This window comes from Panthera pardus, unplaced genomic scaffold (genome assembly GCF_024362965.1).
Source record: "Panthera pardus isolate Hobbes unplaced genomic scaffold, ASM2436296v1 HiC_scaffold_25, whole genome shotgun sequence".
Lineage (NCBI taxonomy): Eukaryota > Metazoa > Chordata > Mammalia > Carnivora > Felidae > Panthera > Panthera pardus.
The window spans coordinates 34,640,885-34,663,863 of record NW_026526821.1 but is presented as its reverse complement, the minus strand read 5'-3'; the positions used below and the strand labels follow the sequence as shown (position 1 = coordinate 34,663,863).

At 39.7% G+C, this 22,979-nt stretch overlaps 1 protein-coding gene and 1 long non-coding RNA gene across 7 annotated transcripts in view; one reads left to right on the top strand and one right to left on the bottom strand.

Annotated features, from left to right (window-relative positions):
* The window catches only part of PLCB1 (phospholipase C beta 1), a 696,728-nt gene that overhangs the window by 101,095 nt on the left and 572,654 nt on the right, over nt 1-22,979 (bottom strand). For all 3 annotated transcript variants that reach the window (XM_019462545.2, XM_019462546.2, XM_019462547.2), the window contains exons 24-27: nt 15,054-15,186; nt 12,193-12,246; nt 8,173-8,392; nt 4,264-4,444 (exon numbers count right to left, since the gene is read on the bottom strand). In XM_019462545.2, coding sequence (XP_019318090.1) covers nt 4,264-4,444; nt 8,173-8,392; nt 12,193-12,246; nt 15,054-15,186 — 588 coding nt within the window. The remainder of the gene's footprint in view (nt 1-4,263; nt 4,445-8,172; nt 8,393-12,192; nt 12,247-15,053; nt 15,187-22,979) is intronic.
* The window catches only part of LOC109274723 (uncharacterized), a 92,366-nt gene that overhangs the window by 50,586 nt on the left and 18,801 nt on the right, over nt 1-22,979 (top strand). Inside the window, exon 7 of one of the 4 annotated variants that reach the window (XR_002083801.2) lies at nt 275-357. The exons of the other annotated variants lie outside the window; for them this stretch is intronic. This is a non-coding gene — a long non-coding RNA (uncharacterized LOC109274723). Of the gene's footprint in view, nt 1-274; nt 358-22,979 lie in introns of those variants that run through there. 4 annotated transcript variants of the gene reach the window in all.

Here is a 22,979-nt window from a genome sequence, read left to right as displayed (position 1 = left end):
CATCTCCAGGGTCTATCAGAGGGCTTTGCAAATATTAACTTTTTAATGGTCATTTGGCAGGGAGTTTATTGATGTAATGGTTTCTTTCTTGATCCTTGAACTGTGGATGCTGGCATTTGAAATGTATAATCCTTAACCTAAACACATCTGTATTTAATTCCCAAAGCAATTTTGGGAGATGAAATATCCTGTTTAATTTTCCTCATCACCCAAATAGTCCTTTTTACCTGGGGCCTACTTGCTTTTTAATTACACTTCCGTTTGTCTAATTTAGCTTGAGAGGTCTGTTCATAACTCCGATCCACAACCAAAGATAGAACTGACACTTCTGGGTGCTTCTCGGTCAAGAGATTTCCTGGCAGAACAATTTCTGGTTGAAACAATTGGAGTGATAGAAAATGAAGAAAGAAAGAAACAATTGAAGCTGATACACGCCAGCTCAAGGCACGTAGTATAAATTGTGGATACCTCCAAATGGCCATAAAGTAAACTTCATGTGGTCCTAAATCCTAGGTGTTTGGGCCTTAGCCTTCTTAACAAAAGGATACAGGTTTTGTTCAAAGGCATTAGAACTTTATCTGAAACCCAGACCCACAGTCACAAAGGTGAAGGGGTGAATTTTTTTAGTATATTTGGCTTGAAAGGGCCAGACTGGGTTGGACATATATGTAGATTTTTTGGAAAACTCTTCAAAATTTTTATTATGGACACACTCATTGCTTCTTAGGGCAAAGGGAGTTGAAGCACATGTTGTGGGATTGCCACGCACAGTGGGATTTCCACTACCTCTCCTGATCCGTGTCTCGTCAGGTGCGATTTTTCTACCTATAAGCTCAGCTTGGTCTTTCCTGGTTCCCAGCCAACCATCTCATCTGGGAGAAAATCTTTTGAGCAGCTCTGTGCCCTCCTCTAGTGGGATTTGATATGGTCCCTCCTGCTCAGGTGTTTCTCCTGTGATGGGTTTGTGCTGCAGTTCCCTCTGATTTCTGCACTCATTTGTACAGTCACCTACTCCCTGAAAGCTTTTCTGGTATGTCTGGGCTTCTGTTTTCATCCACACTCTGAATTCTTGTTTTGGGACTCTTCCATGAGTATTGGGTTTCCCTTTTACTCTGCCGTGTCTCTCTCCTTGGGGAATGGAATCTTGACAGGGGCTGGAACTCTGGGGAAACTCCAGATGATTATGGCTGGATTGCCTAGTCCTCAGAGTTATATTCACCCTGTTTGTCAACTGCAGTCATCTGCCAGAGGACCCCAGGACTTCTAACCCCTTGGACTACCATTCATCTGAACTACGCTTTGGGATGGCCCTTTCCTGGGTCCCTACTCTTCACCAGGTACTAGAAGAGTGGTCCATGTAAAGGTTACTTCAGATCATGTCACTCCTCCACTCAAACCCCTCCAGTCATGTCAACTACACTCGAAGTGAAACGCAGAGGGCAAACAGAGGCCCACAACCCTACAATATCTGTCCCTAACACCAAAAGTCCCATCTCTGACCCAAGACCCTATAGTCATCCTCAGACCGAGCCACCCTGCTGGTCCCCCAGCAGACAGGCCCATCCCTGACCCAGAATCCTTGCATTTGCTAATCCTTCTGCCCAGGAAAATCCTGTCCCATGTGTTTACAGGGGTCATTCCTTCACTCCTAACTCAGGTGCTGCCTCTCAGTGAGTCCTTCCCTGGTTACTCAATTTAAAATTTCAAGGCATGCTCCTCATCCTTCCCTCCATCTCCATTCCCTGTTTCCCCATTTTTCATTGATTTTTCTCCTAAACCCTTAGCACCTCCTGACATACTATATCTGTTACCAATTTATTTTGTTCATGGTTTGATCCCTCTTCTAGAATGTAATCTCCATAAAGGCTAGGGTTGTTGTCATTTTTATCCTCTTCTATTTTATAATATTTACTGAGTAGGTATCTACTAAATATTTGTTGAATGAATGAATAAATGAATGAGAGTTTCTTTGTGAGGTGATAAAAATGTTCTCAAATTGTGCTGACGGTTGTACATATCTATGAATATATTAAAGGCCATTGGAGTATACATTTTATTTTTATTTTATTTACTTATGAATGCTTATTTATTTATTTTGCGAGACAGAGGGATGGAGAGCAAGCAGGGGAGGGGCAGAGAGTGAGGGAGAGAGAGAAAGAATCTCAAGCAGGCTCCACACTGCTAGTGCAGAGCTTCAGGCAGGGCTCGAACCCACAAATCATGAGATCATGATTTGAGCTGAAACCGAGTCAGATGCTTATCTCACTGAGCCACTCAGGCGCCCTGGAGTATACACTTTAATGAAATGAATTTCAAGGCATATGAAATAAAGTTGTTGAAAAGAGAGAGAGAGACCGTACTGCATCCTAGTCACTGTAATGAAGGAGTTGGTTGTACATGCCTGGGAGACCTGAGGTCATTATGATAAGCTTGGCTTAAAATCTGAATTAGCAGAGGTATCTGCACAATAGTTACAAGGCAGGGGCTCTAGAGTCAGAGGACCAAGGTTCAGATCCCGATTTCACCACTTTCTAATTGTAGAATCTTGGGAAAGTCACTGAATTTCTCTGTGGTTTTTTTTTGTTTGTTTTTTGTTTTTTGTTTTTTTTTGCAAAATAAGCCGACAGTAGTACCAAACTCTAGTGGTTGTTGTTGTAAGGATTAAATCAAACAATTTCTGCAAATGGCTTAGAACAGGATATGGCCCCCATGGTGAATGCTCAATACATGGTTGCTATTTTAATTTTTATTATTGTTATTATTTTCTGGGATAAGCTGCTGGAGAAAATCAGATGGTGTGGTTATAGTGAGGTCTCAAAGCCATTATCTCTCACTAAGATTTACTTTGACTTTCTCTGGCCTGACAGGCAATCCCTTCCTTACACCAAACCTTATCCCTGTCCTACTATACTTTCATGGCTTAGATCCTATTTTAGTAGTTCACAAACAAGGTGGCCCACCAAAATTGAGTAGAACTTGTTAAAATCCTCAAGCCTCACATTTAGGAATGAAGCAGGGGTCCTCAAAGTGTGGTCCTGGGACCTGAAGCATCAGCATCACCAGCCCTATAGGAGGCTGGATTAATTGGAAATTTGGGGCAAAGACCAACAACCTGTGTTTTAAGGCTTCCAGGTGGTTCTGATGCATGCCAAAGTTGAGAATAATTGGCCAAGTGGAATCTGATGTTCGATAAGCTCCAATGTGATTCTGACCTGCTTGTTTGCATATTATCATTGTGGAACCAGTGCTAGGTCAACAGCATTACAATGAATCACCTATTACATAGGGATGGCCAAACCATCCACTAATGGCTAAACCAGCCACTGATCTCCAAAGCAGAAACAGCCCCAGAATTCTCTTACATGGACAGGCTCTCGGCAAAGAAACAGACAGCTCAGATAAACACATACAGACTCTGGCTACACTAATTTCTATTAGCTTACTTACTTGTTTTATTTTGGGAATAAGCTTTTGTTAAAGACTACTTTATTGTTTGATTCATTTAATCTGTCACCAAATATTTATCATAACCATACTACGTGTCAAAGCATCAACAACAGTGGAGGGAATGTCACAACCTGTGAGAAAACATTTTGGAGGACAAAACTGATCACTAATAGAGACTATGGCATTTCCTCTCACAGGGAGCCTCAGCAATTAGGTCGACAACATCCCATACTGGTCACGTAGAAACTGACTCTCTTAAATGTAGGAGAGAGGACTATAGGCTTTTTTTTTAGTGCTCGCAAGGCCCAGGGACACCAAAAAAAAAAAAAAAGGTGAACATTTATTTGCAGCATGTTCTTAATTTTCTTGAAACAAGATATGTGTTTTTTTAATCCCTTATGAGAGTTCAACGACTCTCCCCCCCAAAACTGTTATAACCCCAAAATAAGCTAGTGAAAATAAAAACAATAAAACATAGCCTCATTGGGGAACAGAGAGGAGCTTGGTAAAGGTGCTAGAATAGTGGAACTTGTAAAATATTAGTGTGGTAGACACTAGGTGTCCTTAGGCAATTTCAAGTTCTAAGAAATGATTTTGTTGTATTTTAAAACCCAAGTAGTAAGTTTTGATTGTGGTTTTAAGCATGCATGAAATCACATGTCTATACCCTAGCATCAAGATAAGATTATTAGCTAAGGAAACAAGAGGAAGGTGTCAGTCAGACCTGCCACCATCTCTCTAAAGTTACCCAAGAGCATCAAGAATTTTCTATAGAAAAGAGGGTTCCAGCTGTACAATCATATTTCTCAGGCTTACCAGTTTAATATGTTCTCGCTTCTGGTATTTCTCACTGTAATACTGTTCTTGTCGAAGATTAAGCAGCTGCTGCTGTTGTTTGTCCTTCAAGTCTATTAACTTTTGGGTCATTTCAGCATCTAGGGCAGCAAGATCTTGCTCAATTGTTGATGAACCATGGTCAGGACTGCTGGGTTCTGATCTGCAGAGACACAGAGCTTGACTCAAAACATGCAGGTCATAACAAGGTAGAGGGAAAGTTGTACACCAGCGTTCCTCCTATATAGAGTGCTGTGTTTGGAAACATGTTTTGATAAAATACTTGAGATAGAGGCTGATACCCCAAGGACAAGCTTAGCAGAGGAGGGTCTCCAAACACAGAGAGTGGATGACATTTGTGAGATGTCAGGTAGCGGCAGAAAAGGAAAGCCAGGAGGCTGGGGGTCCTATCATGGTGGTGGAGAGAATGATAATCCTCCCTTGGGAAAAACAATGTCTGATAAAGATTTTTAAGGCTTTAATCTTTGAATTTTTTTTTTAAAAAAGGACATATATAATGTAATTCCCAGTTGTTTATCTCTTATAACAACTTAAGTGGACTTTACATCAGTTGGACTCTGTCAGGAAGGTTGAAAAGGTGCTAAATGTTGCATCCGGGTCATATGGGTAGAAAACAGAACATGCTAGCAGACCCTCCCACCTCCACCACCCCAAGCTGACATGTTCTGTTTCTTGACATCTTTTAATATCAAAGATGCATTATTAACATAATTTTCTTTGGGGGATGTACCAGCTTCATGGATATTTCTACCCAAAATGGCACTTTCCTATAAATGCTTATGTTACAAGAGAAAGGGGGATGCATGAGTTCATTGAAAAATATTTATTGAGTGCTTACTCTTGCAGGGTAACTTTCTTTGAGTTATTCATAGTCAGAAAATTATACAGATACTGAGAAGTTTAAGGGTAATATTGAAGTAAATCAAAGTAATTCTCACTGACTTGTTATTGTGGTAAAACATATGGTGTGATTCCTTCAAGTTTTGTGCTCTTTTTTTAGAACACACAGAAAAGGAGAATAGTGTTGAGAATGGGTTACCATGAGCAGGTCTGTTTTCTTCATTCATATGGAAACTTCTGAGGTAAGAAAACTAAACCACCTAAGACATCTAGCCTATCAGATTCTGCCTCCATGTTTTTCACTTGTGGCCAGGTGGAACAGGTAGACATTTCTTAAATCAGCCGGCACTAATTCTTGTTGCTTTCACTTTGATTTAGGTCACCATTGATGGCATTACAGGAAGAGTCAGTTGGTTAGGATCCTATTTTGGCAAATAAGGGATGCAGAATTCCCTCAGAAGTTTCTATTTGTATTTTTATGTGCAATGCCAAATGAGAATAAACACTCTACAAGGCTCATGGAACCTGATACATCAGAATAGCGTGGCAGCATAGAGAGTTGACGACATTTGTGACCCTCCATCCTGGCAGGAATACGAGTTTATTTGCCAATATCACTATAAGTAGCATTGGTGGGGTGACCTCCATCTTGGCATGAACATGAGACACATTTATTATCTTTTGTAGCAGGAAGTCAGTGTAGCCAGAACAGAAAGGTGTTTCTTCAATCAGCCACAATCACTACACCCACCACGGCAGAGGCAACAGGGTCAACATTTATTGACCACTCTACACACGCCAGGCACTCTCTCCTTTTGGCTTTCATAGTAACCCAATAAGTAGGTATGACTATCTCCAGCTTACATTTGAGGAAACTGAGGTTCAGTGAGACAGTTTGCCTAAGGACACAGTATGGGGGGGTCCAGAGCAGCTTATCCAAGGACAAACATCCAGAGGAAAGCAAAGTCTGTGTTTTTAAAAACAATGCAATCATTGCACGCCAGTGTCTGGACAGAAACTATCTTTGAATGATCTGCTCTTGCCACGATGTGGAAACCTCAGTTGAGAGAGTGGATATTTGGATAAGAAACTAATCTAATGGACATTATTTCCATTTATTATTCTGAGGTATTTTCAGGATTTTAATGTGTATCAAAGGTGACAGGAGATAGATGGACATAATAAGACCTCAGTGGCTTTGCCTCTTAAAGAAAAGTTTTTCTTGATGTATCTTTTGATACTAGATGCTTAGGGATTTTTGTTTATTTTTTGAGGAGAAGTATAAAAAAATAACCAAGGGAACAGGGTTTCTGCATCTGCTGTAAGAACAAGGTTGAAAACATTATCCCCTGTTGCCTAACATTGCCTGTATAAGAACCATGAGATGAATTCTTTTGTAATTCGATACTGGGAAAATGTTTGTCTCTCTTAGAATAACAAGAAAGTTTGCTTTACTCCAATAAGGAGAATTATCTAACCCATATTCCCTTTCTCAGAAGCTAAGAGCTAAATTCAGTATTCAAGGACAGAAATTACATTAAATGGTGGGTACCGTCCAATAGAAATGTAACACAGGCCATGTATTCGATTTTTTCCACATATGTGATTTAAAACTTTCAGTGACTACCTTGAAAAGTAAAAAGAAATGAGTGAAATTTATTTTAACAACATATTTTATATAGCCTAGTACATCTAAAACATCATCATTTCAACATGTTATGAAAATAAAATCAATAGAAATCAATAGAAATACATTAGCTATTTTATATTCTTTTTAAAAAAAAATGAAGTCTTTGAAATCTGGTAATTTATGCTTACAGCACCTTTCAATTTTAATGAGATACTTTTCAAGGGCTCAATAGCCACATGTGGTTAGTGACTTCCATATTGGACAACTATTGGAATATTCCATATTGGACAGGTTTAGATAACTCTTAGCCACTCTACGTATGTGTGTGTTGTTTTTCTTTTTCTATTTTCATAGGATTTTTACATATGTGTTCTTTGGTAAGTTACTTCAATACTCTGTTAGAAGTTTTCTGGATATGACTTCTAAGTAAACAAATAGGTGAAGAAACAAAGGACCACATACATATCACAACAACAAAAGTTTAGAAGTTTTAGGCCAAGCTTCGCCTGAACTCTTTGTGTACCTGTGGGTAAATGTTAATGTCTTTAGCTTTTGGTTTCCTCCTTGAAGAAGTGGCAGAAGTTCACCTTGAGAGCTTCTAAGACCACTCTCGTTCTACGAAATGGTGATGTTGTTGCTTTTTAAAGCCCAAGTACTGGGTTATGATTGTGCCTTTAAGTTAAGGACATGTTAAATCATATGTCACAATATGGCTCTGAAATTGCCTCTTACATCTCTCTATAGCCTGGCATCAAGGTAAGATTATTTTGTAAGGAAGTGAAAGAAAGGATGGAGTAGACTCAGCTCAATGACAATGGCTTGCATGTTCCCATAGTTCCCCGCATTGCCATGTGCGCTACTTATGGGTGATAATTGTGTAGGTAATGCTCACTGCCCATGACTCCCCAGGGCACACAGTAGGCACTCAATAAATGTTGTTTGAATGAATGTGTGAGAGATGCTTCTCCCGGTCAAGGTCTGGGTATGCGGGGCTGGGAGTACCTCTAGACCCAAACACAAGGGTTATCTGTACAAAGCATTGTGGGTTTCAACAAGGCCAGCAAACAGTAGTTGAGACTTCTCTTTGCTATAACAAGTCACCTCTTCAACTAGGTTACAGAACACAGCAAAATTTCATACCTGCCAGGTTGGCAGCTATACTATGGGAAGTCAGCCAACAGGTATTGGGCCCACAGGCCAGAAAGCCAGGAAAGGATTCCTGCATATCTATTGTTAGGATGTGGGCAAATAAAGAAATTCAGTCCACAAGTAAAACTGAGCTGAGGTGGCTTTCATTCTTGCAGTGTATCCAAAATGTGGTGTAAAAACATCAAAAATCCATGTAACAGACTCTTTCCCTTCATACTATAAAACAATCTGGAAATACTCATTCAACTTACTTTTTCTTACTATCCTTTTTGGCTGTCTTTTCCAAAGCTGCCCTCCTTCTCAAGTAGTCATTCTGAATTTCATTATATTTTGTAGTGTGTTCTTTGATAAGGTCAGTGGTTTTCTTGTGGTGTCTTTTCACCAGGTCTTTCATTTCTTTGTAGTGCTTCTTTTGAAGTTTCACAAAAGGTTTCTGTTGCTTTAGCTCTTCGATAGTCTGTGCTTCCACTTCTGCAACAAACGAGTATAAGAGTGAACAGACGTGGAATGACTGCAAACACAGATGTAAAGAGGGGTAGCAACCTGCCTCTTGAGCGACATTTGTTTGATCCCAGCCAACTGGAGCTTATGAGCAGAGCTTGCATGTCAAATGTATCTTGGTTCCAGTCTGGCTCTGTCACTGCTAACTTTTGCGATTAAGTTATCTATCTAGTGGATAAACACACTCAAAGACCCAATCTCTTCACTCACAATTTTTTTTGAAAGTTTGGGTTCCCTAGAAACAGAGCCCAAGATGGGGGGTGGGGTGGCGGGGATTCAGGTGTATGTGATTTACTGAGAAGGGCTCAGGTGGAGGAAGTGAGTGCAGTGGACAAGGAAGAGGAAGGGGCGGAGGGATGGTGTGGTCTTAGCTGGAGCCTAGCTTCTGCCTGTCCGATGGGGCGCTCTAGAGTACTATAAAGTGCATCTCACTTTGAGGCAAGAAGGTCAGCCTTTTGCACATTTGAGAAAGTCAATGATGGGAGGCATAACCTCCTAGAGAGGTCTTCCTTTCAGCTGAGGGAAATTTCCAAGAGAAGGGGAAGCTATACTCTGTTAATGGCTAACACTCACCACAGCTGGACATGGGTGCATCAGATTAAAAGGAAACCTAAATGGGCACCAACAGGATCTACTTCAAGGACCTCAATATTTCCACTACTTTTTAGGGTTGTTATGATGAAATAAAAGAATCATACAAAGTATTTAACAGTTTCTGGAAGTGTGCTTGTAGAGGCTTAACAAATGATCATACAGGTTGTATAGCACCCTCTCTAAGGGGCACTATTCACATTGTAGGTTTGGATTTATCACAAGTATTTCAGTAAAAAGCACTTAAAGAGGGGGAAAGTCCCTTGATATGATTTACCCAAAGGCGCTATAAGGGTTAGTGGTAGCATACACTACTACATAATATTTTTTTAATGTTTATTTATTTATTTTGGGAGAGAGAAAGTGTGCAAGTGAGCAGGTGAGGGGCAGAGAGAGTGAGAGAGAGAATCCTAAGCAGGCTCTGCGCTGTAAGCATGGAGCCCAACAAGGGGCTTGATCTCAATCCAATGCTCAGAAAACAATTAATGCTTGACCTTAAACCACTCTGTATTTTACTGACATATTTCGCCAATTCTAGAATATGCATCTTTAAAGTATGTTAACCTTTCTGAAATTAAGAAGCTTTGTATAATTGATGGAGTGTCACAATTTGTTGATGTTTTTCTTTCTTAGCAATCCATGAATAGCAGGGTGACTTAAAATGGATGGTGTCTTAACTTCAATGAATTATCATATATTTGGGCCCAAATTAAGTCATAGTTCACATGTTTCCACCCTTTCATTTGAATTTTCTGCTTCAAGGAACAAAAATATGCTATCATAAATATTTAGAACTGTCAAAAGATTCAGAGTTAATATATGCCACGAAAAACAACAGACCTGAATAGAAATGAGTTATCTAATGGATAAACACTAAAATCAGAATAATAATTTATGTTCTTCAATGCTAAGGTCATTAAGCAATTGAAACATGCTCCCCTTTTTTATAATGTGTCTATTCTCCTGACATTCGATTCCTTTTGAGAAAGAGGCCAGGAAGAGAATCAGGTACATTTATCTAATGGTTTCCCTCAGGCCCAAATGGACTCATTATGGTTGCATAATAACTTATTATATTAAGAATTTATAATCCTAAAGAATTGCTGCATTTTTGGTGATAGATTATATCCCACTTCATTAAAATGGTATAGAGCACTTCGGTTACAGCAAGTTTAGCAACAGGGTTTGAAATGTTCCAACCTATGATAAAAAAACAAATTTCCACTGGAAGTACTAATTGTTTTTTATTATCTGTGAACGAAAGGCTATTCTTTGAATATGCTGTTAAGCATAGATGTAGTGTCCATTTACACAAAGAAACAAGCTACCCAGAGATAATCACTGCTAACATACTGGCACACACCCACTGCCTTTTGTCTACACACTTATGTATTCTAAATAACACTGGAACCATGTTGTATTTACATTCCTGTCTCTTGTTTTATGTATTAACATCATATTGTTTCCCATGGAATTAAATCTTTAAGAACATGTTTTAATACATTCCTCAAGTAGTTTTTCTATGCATAGTTTACATATTTTGGGGGGGAAATATAAATACACACGTAAAATACTTAAATCATAAATCCATAGCCTTATACATTTTCACAGAGTGAACATGCTTCAGTAACCACCACTCAGATCAAAATCAGAACACTGTCAGTGCCTTGGAGATCCTCTTTTTGGTTTCTGCATCCCCTCTGCCCTCCCAGGTATAATTCAAATCCGTGTTTCTAACACACAAATTAGTTTTGCCTGTTTTTAGCTTTATGTAGTGGGAATTATAAAGAATGTGTTCTTTTTTGTCTGGCCTCTTTTCCTCAACATTATTTATGCATGTGAATTTTATCCATGTTGTGTATGATCACAGTTTATTTATCCCTACAGCTATACCCCATTTTATTCTGTGACTGTACCATGATTTATTTACCTGTACTAGTGTTTATGGACATTTGGAGTGTTTACAGTTTTTGGCTCTTACCCATAGAGTTTCTTGTGGTGAACATGTGCTTGCATTTCTTCTGTTTATTGGGTCACATATTGTAAACATTTCCAAGATTCTACTGTATGCTGCTCATTGTGTGTAGTATGTACCAATTTTAGTCCCACTAGTTTAAGGAGCTAATGAAATAGAAATTATCCTAACTGTATCATAGTTCTTAAACACGCCATATTGTGTAATCGCAAACGGTTCACATTCTGCATTGCTAAAATATGGCTTATTACCCTGGAAAACAGGGTGGAGGTTCCTCAAAAAATTAAAAATAGATCTACCCTGTGACCCAGCAATAGCACTGCTAGGAATTTACTCAAGGGATACAGGAGTGCTGATGCATAGGGGCACTTGTACCCCAATGTTTCTAGCAGCACTTTCAACAATAGCCAAATTATGGAAAGAGCCCAACTCATGAATGGATAAAGAAGTTGTGGTTTATATACACAATGGAGTACTACATGGCAATGAGAAAGAATGAACTATGGCCCTTTGTAGCAACGTGGATGGAACTGGAGAGTATGATGCTAAGTGAAATAAGTCATACAGAGAAAGACAGATACCATATGTTTTCACTCTTATGTGGGTCCTGATAAACTTAACAGAAGACCAAGGGGAGGGGAAGGGAAAAAAAAAGTTAGAGAGGGAGGGTGCCAAACCATAAGAGACTCTTAAAAACTGAGAATAAACTGAGGGTTGATGGGGGGTGGGAAGGAGGGAAAAGCGGGTGATGAGCATTGAGGAGGGCGCCTGTTGGGATGAGCACTGGGTGTTATATGGAAACCAATTTGACAATAAATTTCATATTAAAAAATAAAATAAAATAAAATGAAATAAAATAAAATAAAATATGGCTTATTGTCGGCACTTTGGGAAGGCATGGATTCCTGTTCATTGGGTCACACTTACAGTATGAAACTATCTTTTGATTCTAAAATAGTTATCTTGTGAAAATATATTAGTTTTATACCAATAGAGTCCTATCTGCCAAACACAGTTACTTCTCTGCGATGATATGGTTACATTGTGTAATGTGGCTTTAGCTAGGACTGCATACCTGTAGATGTTTTTAGAGAAGAAATATGATGTTATTTTTCAGAGATGAAGGGAAATCTTCTCTCTCTAAATACTTATATTGTATAATATTCAGCTGCCTAATTCCATGGGGGAAGATGGTGACATTTACCTGTTAAAACACTCTGAATAAGATCTTCTGTTTTGGCAGGTGCCTTTACAGAACCTGAAATAAAGAAAAAAAAGAAACAGTCCCTTTAACTTTAACTTTTAAATTGTATTCTTCCCGTATAACAATTAAGTTTGACTCTTGAGTGTAAATCTCTTTATGGATAAATAACAAAATGTAGGAGAAAATAATTTGCAAATAAATAAATAAATAAATAACCCACGACATTCCAAACAAAGTCTTCATTTTGTTACTTTGAGGCAAACCTAAGTAAATGTGAATTTATATGCTTCATAAACACACAGAAAGGACATCCTTCCACTTTGAAGCAAAACTCCTGTCAACAAACTCCATTTCAGCAATGCTATTGCCACCTTTTGGCCAAATCACGAATGGCAAGTGTTTTTTGTTTTTGTTTTTGTTTTTTTAAATCAACTGCTGGGATGCCTGGGTGGCGCAGTTGGTTAAGCATCCAACTCTTTATCTCAGTTTAGGTCTTGATCTCAGGGTTGTGAGCTCAAGCCTCACTTTGGCTTCCACCCTGGGTGTGCAAGCATGGAGCCAGAAAAATCAAATGCTGACCAGCAGGCAGTAATAACTGTGGCAGGCAATAGGTGCCTGGGTGGCTCAGTCAGCTAAGCGTCCAACTTGGCTCAGGTCATGATCTCGCGGTTCGTGAGTTCGAGCCCCGTGTTGGGCTCTGTGCTGACAGCTCTGAGCCTGAGCCTGCTTTGGATTCTGTGTCTCCCTCTCTTTCTTCCCCTCCCCTGCTTATGCTCTGTCTCTCTCTCTCTCTCTTAAAAATAAAAATAAACATTAAAAACAATAATTGTGGCAGGCAAAATCCATTCATTGGTGGATACCAGAATGACTGGACAAAAGTTTAAGGAGAAAAAGGGTATTTGCATAGTCTTGAAGAATCTCCTCTAAGATGACTATTATCTATAAAGGAGAAATCATAAATTTCAGTTTAGAAACCTGGCAGACTCCACCTTAACCAAGTGATCCCACATCACCAATGATGAGAAATACTAACATCAGGCTTCCCTGATATCATGCATGGAGAAGGGCACAGCATTGTTTCTGCGATATGCTTGCCAAAATTGCAAAACTTCACTCTAATCATGAGAAAACATCAGACAAACCCAAACTGAGGGATATTTCACAAAATAACTGACCAGTACACCTCAAAAGTGTCAAGGTCATAAAAGACAGGATAGATGAGGGACTGTCATAGATTCAAGGAGCTGAAAGAGACATGACAATTAAATACAATGTGGGATTCTGAGTTGGAACCTGTAACAATAAAAAGACATCTGTAGGAAGTGAGTGAAGTTCAGTTCCAAGTACTGTGCCAACCAGGTCTGTAGTTCAGTTCCAAATACTGTGCCAACATTAATATCCTGGTCTGGTAACTGCCACCATGACTCTGACAGATGTTAACACTAGGGAAGAGGAGACCATTTTTGCAATGTATTCTGTTCCATTTTAAAAATGATTCTGTAAGTCAAAGTATTTCAAAATATCAAGTTAAAAAAATCAAGTGCTAAAATGCCAAATTTTCTTATACTCTCCAAAGCATAAGACTATATTTACTCACACATTTCAATGACTTATTATATTCCAGAAGTACTCTAAATGTTTGTATTTGGTATATAAAAATCTTCATTTGAAAATATCACTCTTTATGATCAAATCTTCTCAACCGTTATTGATCTCAACAAACTTCTTAAAAGTACAGGCCGCAGTTCATGAGCATTTGATACAAATTTCATAGTATTTGTTCTTTTTAAAATCTCACTCTCATGAGAAATACACCTCCCCTCCCAAATCAAAGATCTGGATTTCATCACTACCATGCTGTAGTAGGACAAGGAGGGAAGGAGACGGGAAGCCATACCTTCATAAAAAGAAATTCTTCTCCCTTTTATTTACTTTAATATTAGCCCATTCAATAAAAAGTTATTAAGTACATGATATTCCTCAGGTCTGTGCAAAAGAAGCATCAGATTGAAGCCTATCCTGGGAAGCCTACCATCTATTGGTAGATAGATAGAAAGAGGACATACAAATGACAGAAAATTGCCTAATGCAGTCTTAGATCAAGGTCAAAGTTAGCTGCACTGAAATCAAAGGATTTTTCTAAGAAGTGAGACATGAGTGGACTTCTGGGAAGGAGCAGAATTGCTGAAAGCAAGAACTGAGTTCACAGGGAGCTATGCCCTGCTGGCTTCACTCTTCACTAGCTATGTGGCCTTCAGGAAGTGCTTCTTCATCTCAAAACCAGTTTCAAAAACAAACAAACAAACAAACAAAAAAACCCCAGTTTCTTCATCTGCCCAATGGGGACAATGACAGAATCTACCCTTATAGCCCCAGTCTAAGGGTGAAATGAGTCAATCCATTTGAAGAGCTGAGCAAAGTGCTCACCACATGATTGACATCCAAGGTCATTGAAAAATAAGTTGAAGAAAGAAGGAAAGGAATTCTTGGCAGGACCTAATTGGTGAGGTAGAAGTAAGAAGATGCTTGTAAAGCGTAGCTGTTTAGGAGGTACATGAAGAACACTTCACAAACCCTGCCAGCACGTGGGTTATAAATAAAGACATGGAAATCTGGGTGATGCTTTGTCGTAGCTTTGTAAGTTATGGTCAGAGCTAGATAAGCACTCATGAGTCTCTTGGCATAAATAAATAAATTAATTCATTCATTCATCATACATTTCTGGCATTCATTCATTCATTCAATACACATATCCTCCTAAGTCCATGCATCTGTGCTCACTTGATGCTCTGGGGAGCCAAATTGTGCTATCTCCTTCAGTGTCACAAATAAACTGGAGGCTCTCTTTTCAGAGTGTTTACCTGGAGCTGGTTGGCTGTGGGGAGCCTGGGAGGGTGGTTTGGGTGCCAGGGATGTAGTGTGATTCACTCCGTTTTCTGCTGGAGTTGTCCTGGCTTCACTTGGAGCTTCTGATGGTGTTTCCCCAGGATCAGCCTGTAATCATAAACATAGTTTCACTTTTCACATTTTTTCCCCTGTTCTTTTATGACCTTCCTAAACTAACAAGGCTACATTTGATAGAATTTTCACAATTCATTTGGAATCTGAAATATCCAATTGAAGTTGTCTAGAGAGCAGGGTAAAAACAGCATGGTGTTTAACTGTGACTATGGTAGGTTAATTGTATTAAAAAGCCCCAGTTTGTACACCTTCCAATGTCTATGCCGTTTTGTAGTGCCCTCTCACATTGACTCTGGATATGATCATGTGATTTGTTTGGGCCAAATAAGAGAATAGCAAATTTGATGCAAGCAGATTGAAAAGGCACTTGTGATTTTTTCCCGTCTTTCTCAGACCCCTGCTACAGCAGTGAAGGGTGAGACTTTGTGGAGGAAAGCTGAGTCATCTAGGTAAGGATCTCCTAGACCAGCCAGCCCCAGGTGATGACAAACACAGGAGTGAGTCCAGCTAAGATGAGCTGAGCCTGGTCCAAAGCAGCAGAACCGCCCCACTGACCAAATGACTCATGAAAAGTAGTACGTAGACGTTGATGTTGCAAGCCACTACATTTCGGAGTTGTGTGTTATGCAGCCATAGCTAATTGTTACAATGGTTACAAGCATAGAATTTGGAGTCAAACTTACCTGGGTTCAAATTCTGGCCCTGCCACTTAATAGCAGTGCAAGTCACTTAACTCTCTGCCTCAATTTCCTCATCTTTATAGATGAAGATATGCATGTACTGGGTGTCCTAATATTACCTACACTCTAAGATTGTTTAAAGGATCCAATAAGTTAATTAAAAAAATTTTTAGGTGTTTATTTATTTTTGAGAGAGAGAGAGAGAGAGAGAGAGAGAGAGAGAGACAGAGCATCAGTGAGGGAGGGGCAGAGACAGAGGGAGAATCCAAAGCAGGCTCCAGGTTCTGAGCTGTCCGCACAGAGCCCAATGTGGGGCTTGAATCCATGAACTGTGAGATCATGACCTGAGCTGAAGTTGGACGTTCAACCAACCGAGCCACCTAGGCGCCCCTCAAATAAGTTAATATTTACAAAATTCTTAGAATAGTTCCTGGCAAAGAGTGAATAGGTGTGTGTAAACTAAATAAAGCTTTTAAGCTTGTGCAGTATTATCGTTGAATAATCATAATTAATGCACTGGAATTTATGAAATCTCCACTCCATTCCCTCTGGCAGCTAGTCCACTGTGTCCTATGTGAAATAGACTTTTAATAAATGTTTGTTGAATAAGTGTTGTTCCTTATAAAATAATTGCCTCAGTGGTCATCACATACCATTGCAATGAAGCTTTTCAATTCTTAATTGCTCTGCAACTCTTTTCTTAGAACTGCCTTCCAGGTTCATGGCAGACATTACTGACAATGGCTAGCCCAGTGTTCTACTTTGTAGTACAAAAATATATTAGGAAATAGCCAGAAGTCATTCAGAGCCTAACATTATGACATTTTCTCATGTAATTACAAATAGCGGAAGGTCCTATGAAAATATTTTTATAAAATGTAAGATGAGAATAACTGTCACAAGTGGCTTTTACACTGTCCCCCAAAGCATCGTTAAAACATGAGTTCCAAAACTGCTTTAAATGAGAGCAGAACTTATTTTAATTCAGCAAATCATCCCTATGTATCTCCCATGGCCTGCTCATGACTAGTGTTATTGAAATGGAAGAGATAAACCCTGGGACTAGTGGCTGGAAGTGAAGGGGGAAGGCAGGAGCCTAACGGAGAGGCTCAGCCAGCCTACAGAACTCACCATGCTAGAACTCTGCCTTTTGAAAAACGGCTACTTTGGATGGGTAAATTCTGGTTTGGCTGCATTATTAAGTTACATCCATCAGGAAAATTATCCCTAGCATCAATATGCCAAAGAGAAGGATTGTATATTTTTTCTTTACCAAGAAATTGCAAACTGGGGGCACCTGGCTGGCTCCGTCAGAGCAGCATGTGACTCGTGATCTCAGAGTTGTGAGTTTGAGCCCCACGTTGGGTGCAGAAATTACTTAAGTAAATCTTTTTTAAAAATTGCAAACTGGAGGCATAGGGTCCAAACAGAGCACATGGAAATATTTTCTTGGGCTCACCCGATGTTGCCAAGTATTTTAATTAAGGAGTTTCTATGTTAATAAAATGAATTTCTTACTTTTCTTGAAAAATACAATTGGCAACACTGTGCCTGCATTCCCCGTGTTGGGCTAGAATCTAGTGGTTTCTGCCCCTCTGTGGATCATTTCCTCTTTACTTATTTAGACTTTTCCTGCCTCACTCCTACAGGTGTTTGGGTTTGTGGGACACTTGAGAAGGCTGAAATGCCATAGGTGTTTGCCCACAAAATTCATAAAGGATATGCATTTACAATGCACAGGAGGGACTGAATGAAGGGGAAGGTGGGAAACAGCATTGGGACATCAGCAAAGTCATCCATCTTCTGGGCCTTGTTCCCTGGTTCGAATAAGGTAGGGGAAAGCTCCCCAGCCTCCCAGCCACAGGAGGTGCCCATGGTCACCAAACTCAGCTGCCTGGGAGACAGGGAAGGAAGGTGCTCCTGTTCCATGGGCATCTGACCTTTCCCATCGATAGCCTGGTAGGTTTCTGGAACCATGTGGGAGATAAGTCACATTTTCCCCAATGTGATCGCTGGCTAAAATCAGCCCTCTGGAGAAAGCTAGGGTAAAAGAAAATTTTGATAGAGGAAAGAAGGAGGTGATGGCAAGCCAGCTTCCATGAAGGCAATGACGTGTGGCTTTTTTTTGGCAGCCAAAATTAGTGTCTTGGGGGTATCAGGCTAAAAATGTGCTCAAAATGAATCCAGCCAGCTTATTTTTGCCTTGTATCAGGTTTGCAGACATTCCATGTAGCTGTATGCCCTTGGGAAACCAAGCTCAGTCATCAACTTGAGTCAAGTTGAAGGAAAAATAAATCTTTGCTTATCAAGGTTATGTAAGACAAAGCCCTACATCCCAGAAACTGACAAAATGTATGAATTCAGAGATTTTTTTTTTTTAAGCAGATAAATGTTGAGTAAACATACAGGCACACACTTTATAGCTGTAATTGAGGATAAAGAGACCAGCAAGGTTCGGTGCTGGATTTTGAGGTAAGCTTTGGAGAAACGCTCACTCAGTCCAGCGGTCACACAGGTAGATGCCTTCCCAGGCAAGGTGGATTGTATTGCATAATCCCCAGGGGGCGCCATTCACACTGTACATTAATGGACTGTTAATGGAAATGGTAGAAATGAGCAAAGCGGACCAGATTTAACGCAACAGGACAAAGGAGGGCCATGCCCAGAGCTGGAGAGGGGGCTCCTGGAAAGGGGGCAGCTGCCACTCAGCTTCAGCCTTTAAGTGCCCAGGCTTCGAGTAAAGCTGGAAAACTTTTTTGCATGAAATCTGCTAATTTTAAATCACTGAGGCCAAACAAACCACATCTTCAGATCACATCTGGCCCCGAAGCTGGCCATCTGTACACTCTGCTTGGAGCAGCAGAGTTTGCCTGGAATTCTGTGACTGTGTCAGGGCAGGCAATGCACCCACAGTAACAGTGGAGCGAGAAGGGTGTGCTGGAAAGCCAGTGGGCCAGATGATCTGCAGCCCACCACATCCCACCTTCTTGCCCCAGTGGCCGGACAAAGGTGTAAAGAAAAGGATGGGTGAGGAGGACTAAATGCTGGACTAAGGAATTTGGGGGCTCCTCGACATTTTGTTGTTTTTGTTATTTATTTATTTGTTTGTTTGTTTTTTGTTAGTTGACACTTGTCAGGTGTCTCTTACGATATTCTGAAAACAAATTTTATTTATTAATCTAGTGAGAATCTATAGCGGCAAATTGAGAAGACTGGTGTTTAAAGTATTTTGCTAACCAGGGACACTACATACAAATTCTAATTGACCCTTCCCTCATGGAAAGTGGTAACAGACAGCTGTCAATCACCAAGTGCTTAATCTTGTTAGACACACCAGCCTCACTGAGGCCAATGTAGGCTGCCCTTTTGACTCCACTGTAAAGAAAAGAAATCCAAGGTGTTATTAAAGGTCTTTACTAAAGACTTTATTAAAAGTCACAAAACTTGCTAGAGTCCACACAGCAGCGGAATTGATGTCTGAATATGTGTTAGAGTCTAAAGCCTGAATTTCACTATGGGTCTCCTTCACTCTGTATTCTACACTAACAGCAACGTTTACAGAACTACAATAGTAACTTCACTTGCTGCTGAAATACAGAGATGTATAAATGTAAACATCATTCTCAAAGAGCTTACTCTGTTACACTGAAAAGGCATTCAGGTATAAAAGGCTAAATGAGTTAAATAGAACAGCTAAACACAAGAGCTGAAAAATTAAAAATATCTATGGTAATATAACATTATAAATGTTTTGACATCATCACTGAAAGGTTGAGTAATTCCCCTTTATAGATATGTAAGCTGAAATGCAAAAGCCAAATTCCTTATCCTGCTCAAAGAATCAGTGGAAGTCAACACCCATGACTTTATTTCTCCCCAGGCTTTTCCCAAATATTTTTTTTTAGGAGTTCAAATAAAATGAACATGAAATCCTTTCATATTGTAGTGAAAATTACTATAGAAACAAAGAACAAGAAATGTCTGCTTTTTCAGTTTAATGGAGAGATTCCTGGGATCCAATGAAATAAATTCCAAAGAAAGAAGGTTCAGAGAATATAGTATTTTAGTTGCGCTGGATACTGCTTAGTTGGGTGGAAACAATTGTGCAGCAGAAGTGGGTGCCTGCCCTCTAATGGCCAAATTGGAGAATTACATTTTTTTCCTTCAAAACATGGAATAAAGGACTTGTTAAAGCCAAGATTTTATGTAAAAAATAATATCCTTCCTATTTCCAAAATGAAAAGAAGTAAGTTTAAAATATAACACAAGTAGGTCAGTAAAAGGATAATTTGAAAGGCCATTTTTACAAGTGTTGGAGGAGATGCCATTTGGTACACTGGTTGAAAAAATTTCCATCCAGGACATTGCAAATTTGGATCTGACAAGCAGTAGAAAACTAGAATTTGGGGCATTTGGGTGGCTGATATAGTAAGTAAGGGGTCTTCCAAATACGAAATATTTACTGTACTATTGGAGGTGTTGGGTCATGGGCCACCTAAAGGTATTGGGTGCTGAGTCACCTAGAACATATAGTCCTTTCCATGTAGTGGTTAGAATGACAGTGTCTTGATGCAGATACCAGATGAGGAAGATGCAAGGTCATCAGTTTTTACAGAACATCAAGGGCAAGGCTTATAATGTCATCATGTGGAAATCCAGTCCACTCAGGACAGATAAGGGCAGTGAGGATGGCTTTGTCAGAACTAGCTTTTTCCTCAAGAAAGAGCTTTATTAAATAACATGTACAATTCATACCTTGAATTTATACCACCTGAATGAAATTAAGTAACGTATCTACTACACATTTCTTTTTTTTTTTTTTAATTTTTTTTTTCAACGTTTTTTATTTATTTTTGGGACAGAGAGAGACAGAGCATGAACGGGGGAGGGGCAGTGAGAGAGGGAGACACAGAATCGGAAACAGGCTCCAGGCTCCGAGCCATCAGCCCAGAGCCCGACGCGGGGCTCGAACTCACGGACCGCGAGATCGTGACCTGGCTGAAGTCGGACGCTCAACCGACTGCGCCACCCAGGCGCCCCTACACATTTCTTTTTTAATTTTATTTTTAATTTTATATTTATTTATTTTTGAGAGACAGAGCACAAGTAGGGGAGGGACAGACAGAGAGGGAGACACACAGGCTCCAGGCTCTGAGTTGTCAACACAGAACCTGATGCAGGCTTGAACTCACAAACCGTGAGATCATGATCTGAGCCGAAGTCGGACGCTTAACCAACTGAGCCACCCAGGCGCCCCTCTACTGCACATTTCTAAGGAATCAAAAACATTTCTAAAAACCACTTCCCGATGTATGTATTTTGAAGCCTTTCAGGATGAGTATACTAATATTTGAAGACTATTCTGAAATGCATCATAAAATAAGATAGAATAATGGATGGATAGAGGGATGGATGGACAGATAGCTATAGATGTCATAAAGGAAATGCATTAAAATTTAAATTGTGGAATCCAGGTGATTGATATATAGATGCTCATTATATAATCCTTTCAACATTTGGGTACGTTTGAAAAATTTTATAATAAATGATGGCAAAACCATACTTTGAAAAATCTACCAGAGTGAGTTAGAAGGAGAAGACAGCTTTAAGGAGCTGAATAAATTCATCTGGTGACTTCAGTTTTTGTCATATCTGTGATCACAGAAAAAATCATCAGTATTCCCAAGGTATCTTTCTTGAAACATTTATGACAGCTGCAAGTTTACATGTATATGCATGAATTTTAATTGTTAGCTTCTTCCTCTAGATTATATAAGACCTGTGACAGCATCTGACTTTTCTCATCATTATATGTATATAGTATATAATGCCTAGCATGGTGACTGACAAAGTTGTGTTCAAAAAATTTTTTATTGAATGAATAAATGAAGAAATCCACATTTTGTTTTCTGCTTATGCATAATCACTAGATATCTATCAATGACAAGTTCCTGAAACTAAAGAACCACCTAATTGTTATGCTAGCATAAGGAAACAATTTGTTTGAATGAACGAATCACTGAGTGAATGAAGATGCTGTTCTCTTGTCTGTAGAGAATTTGCATCAATTCATAACGACAATAGTTTATTCAGAAAGATTAAAGGGAGATACTATTTTATATATGTTATATATGTTATTGTTCCTGCCAACTTTAACTTATTAGAAATATTTGACATAGTTTCCAAAGAAATCAGAAGAAATGAGCTCTTTATAGGTGGGTATAAATCATGGACTCTTTTTAAAGCGTATTAGACCAACCGCCCTTAACATTCATCTTGTGGGAATGGATCTTTCCAACTAACTAAGCCAAATCATGTGGCAAAGACCAAGGTCAGTTGCTCACAGAACAGATCCTGGACAACTCCCCAAGAAGAGAGTTTCTCCTGGAGCCCTACTTGGGTTTCTGTGATGAAGCTGACATTTTAGAGTGCCTGGAATAATGGCTTTTTAATTCCACGTGGGGAGGGCCCCTTATAAGACAGCTCCAAAGCATTGGTTTTCAATCAGTGGTTCCTTCACCAGCAGCATCAGCATCACTACAAACTCATTAGAAATGCAAATTCAGGGACACCTGGGTGATTCAGTCCCTTAAGTGTCGGCTTTGGCTTAGGTCATGATCCCAAGGTTCACGAGTTTGAGCCCGCATCCAGCTCTCTGCTGTCAGCACAGAGCCCACTTCGGATCCTCTGTCCTCTCCTCTCCCTCTGCCCCTCCTTCGCTGGGTCTCTCTCTCTCTAGAAATAAATAAATAAACTTGAAAAAAAAAGGAATGCAAATTTGCCCCAGACCTAGTCTATCAGAAACTCTCAGGGTGAGGCCTGGCAATCTGTGCTTTAAGAAATGGGCCACCTGGGTGGCTCAGTCGGTTAAGCCTCTGACTTCGGCTCAGGTCATGATCTCCTGGTTTGTGAGTTTGAGCCCCTGCATGGGGTTCTGTGCTAACAGCCCAGAGCCTGGAGCCTACCTTGGGTTCTGTGCCTCCCTCTATCTCTGGCCCTCCACCACTCACACTCTGTCTCTCTGTCTCTCTCTCTCTCAAAAATAAAAATTAAGAAAAAAAAAAAAGAAGTGATCCAGGTGATTCTGACAGATGCTTAAGTCTGAGGGCCTTGCTACTCAAAATTTGGTCCATAGGTCAGTAGCAT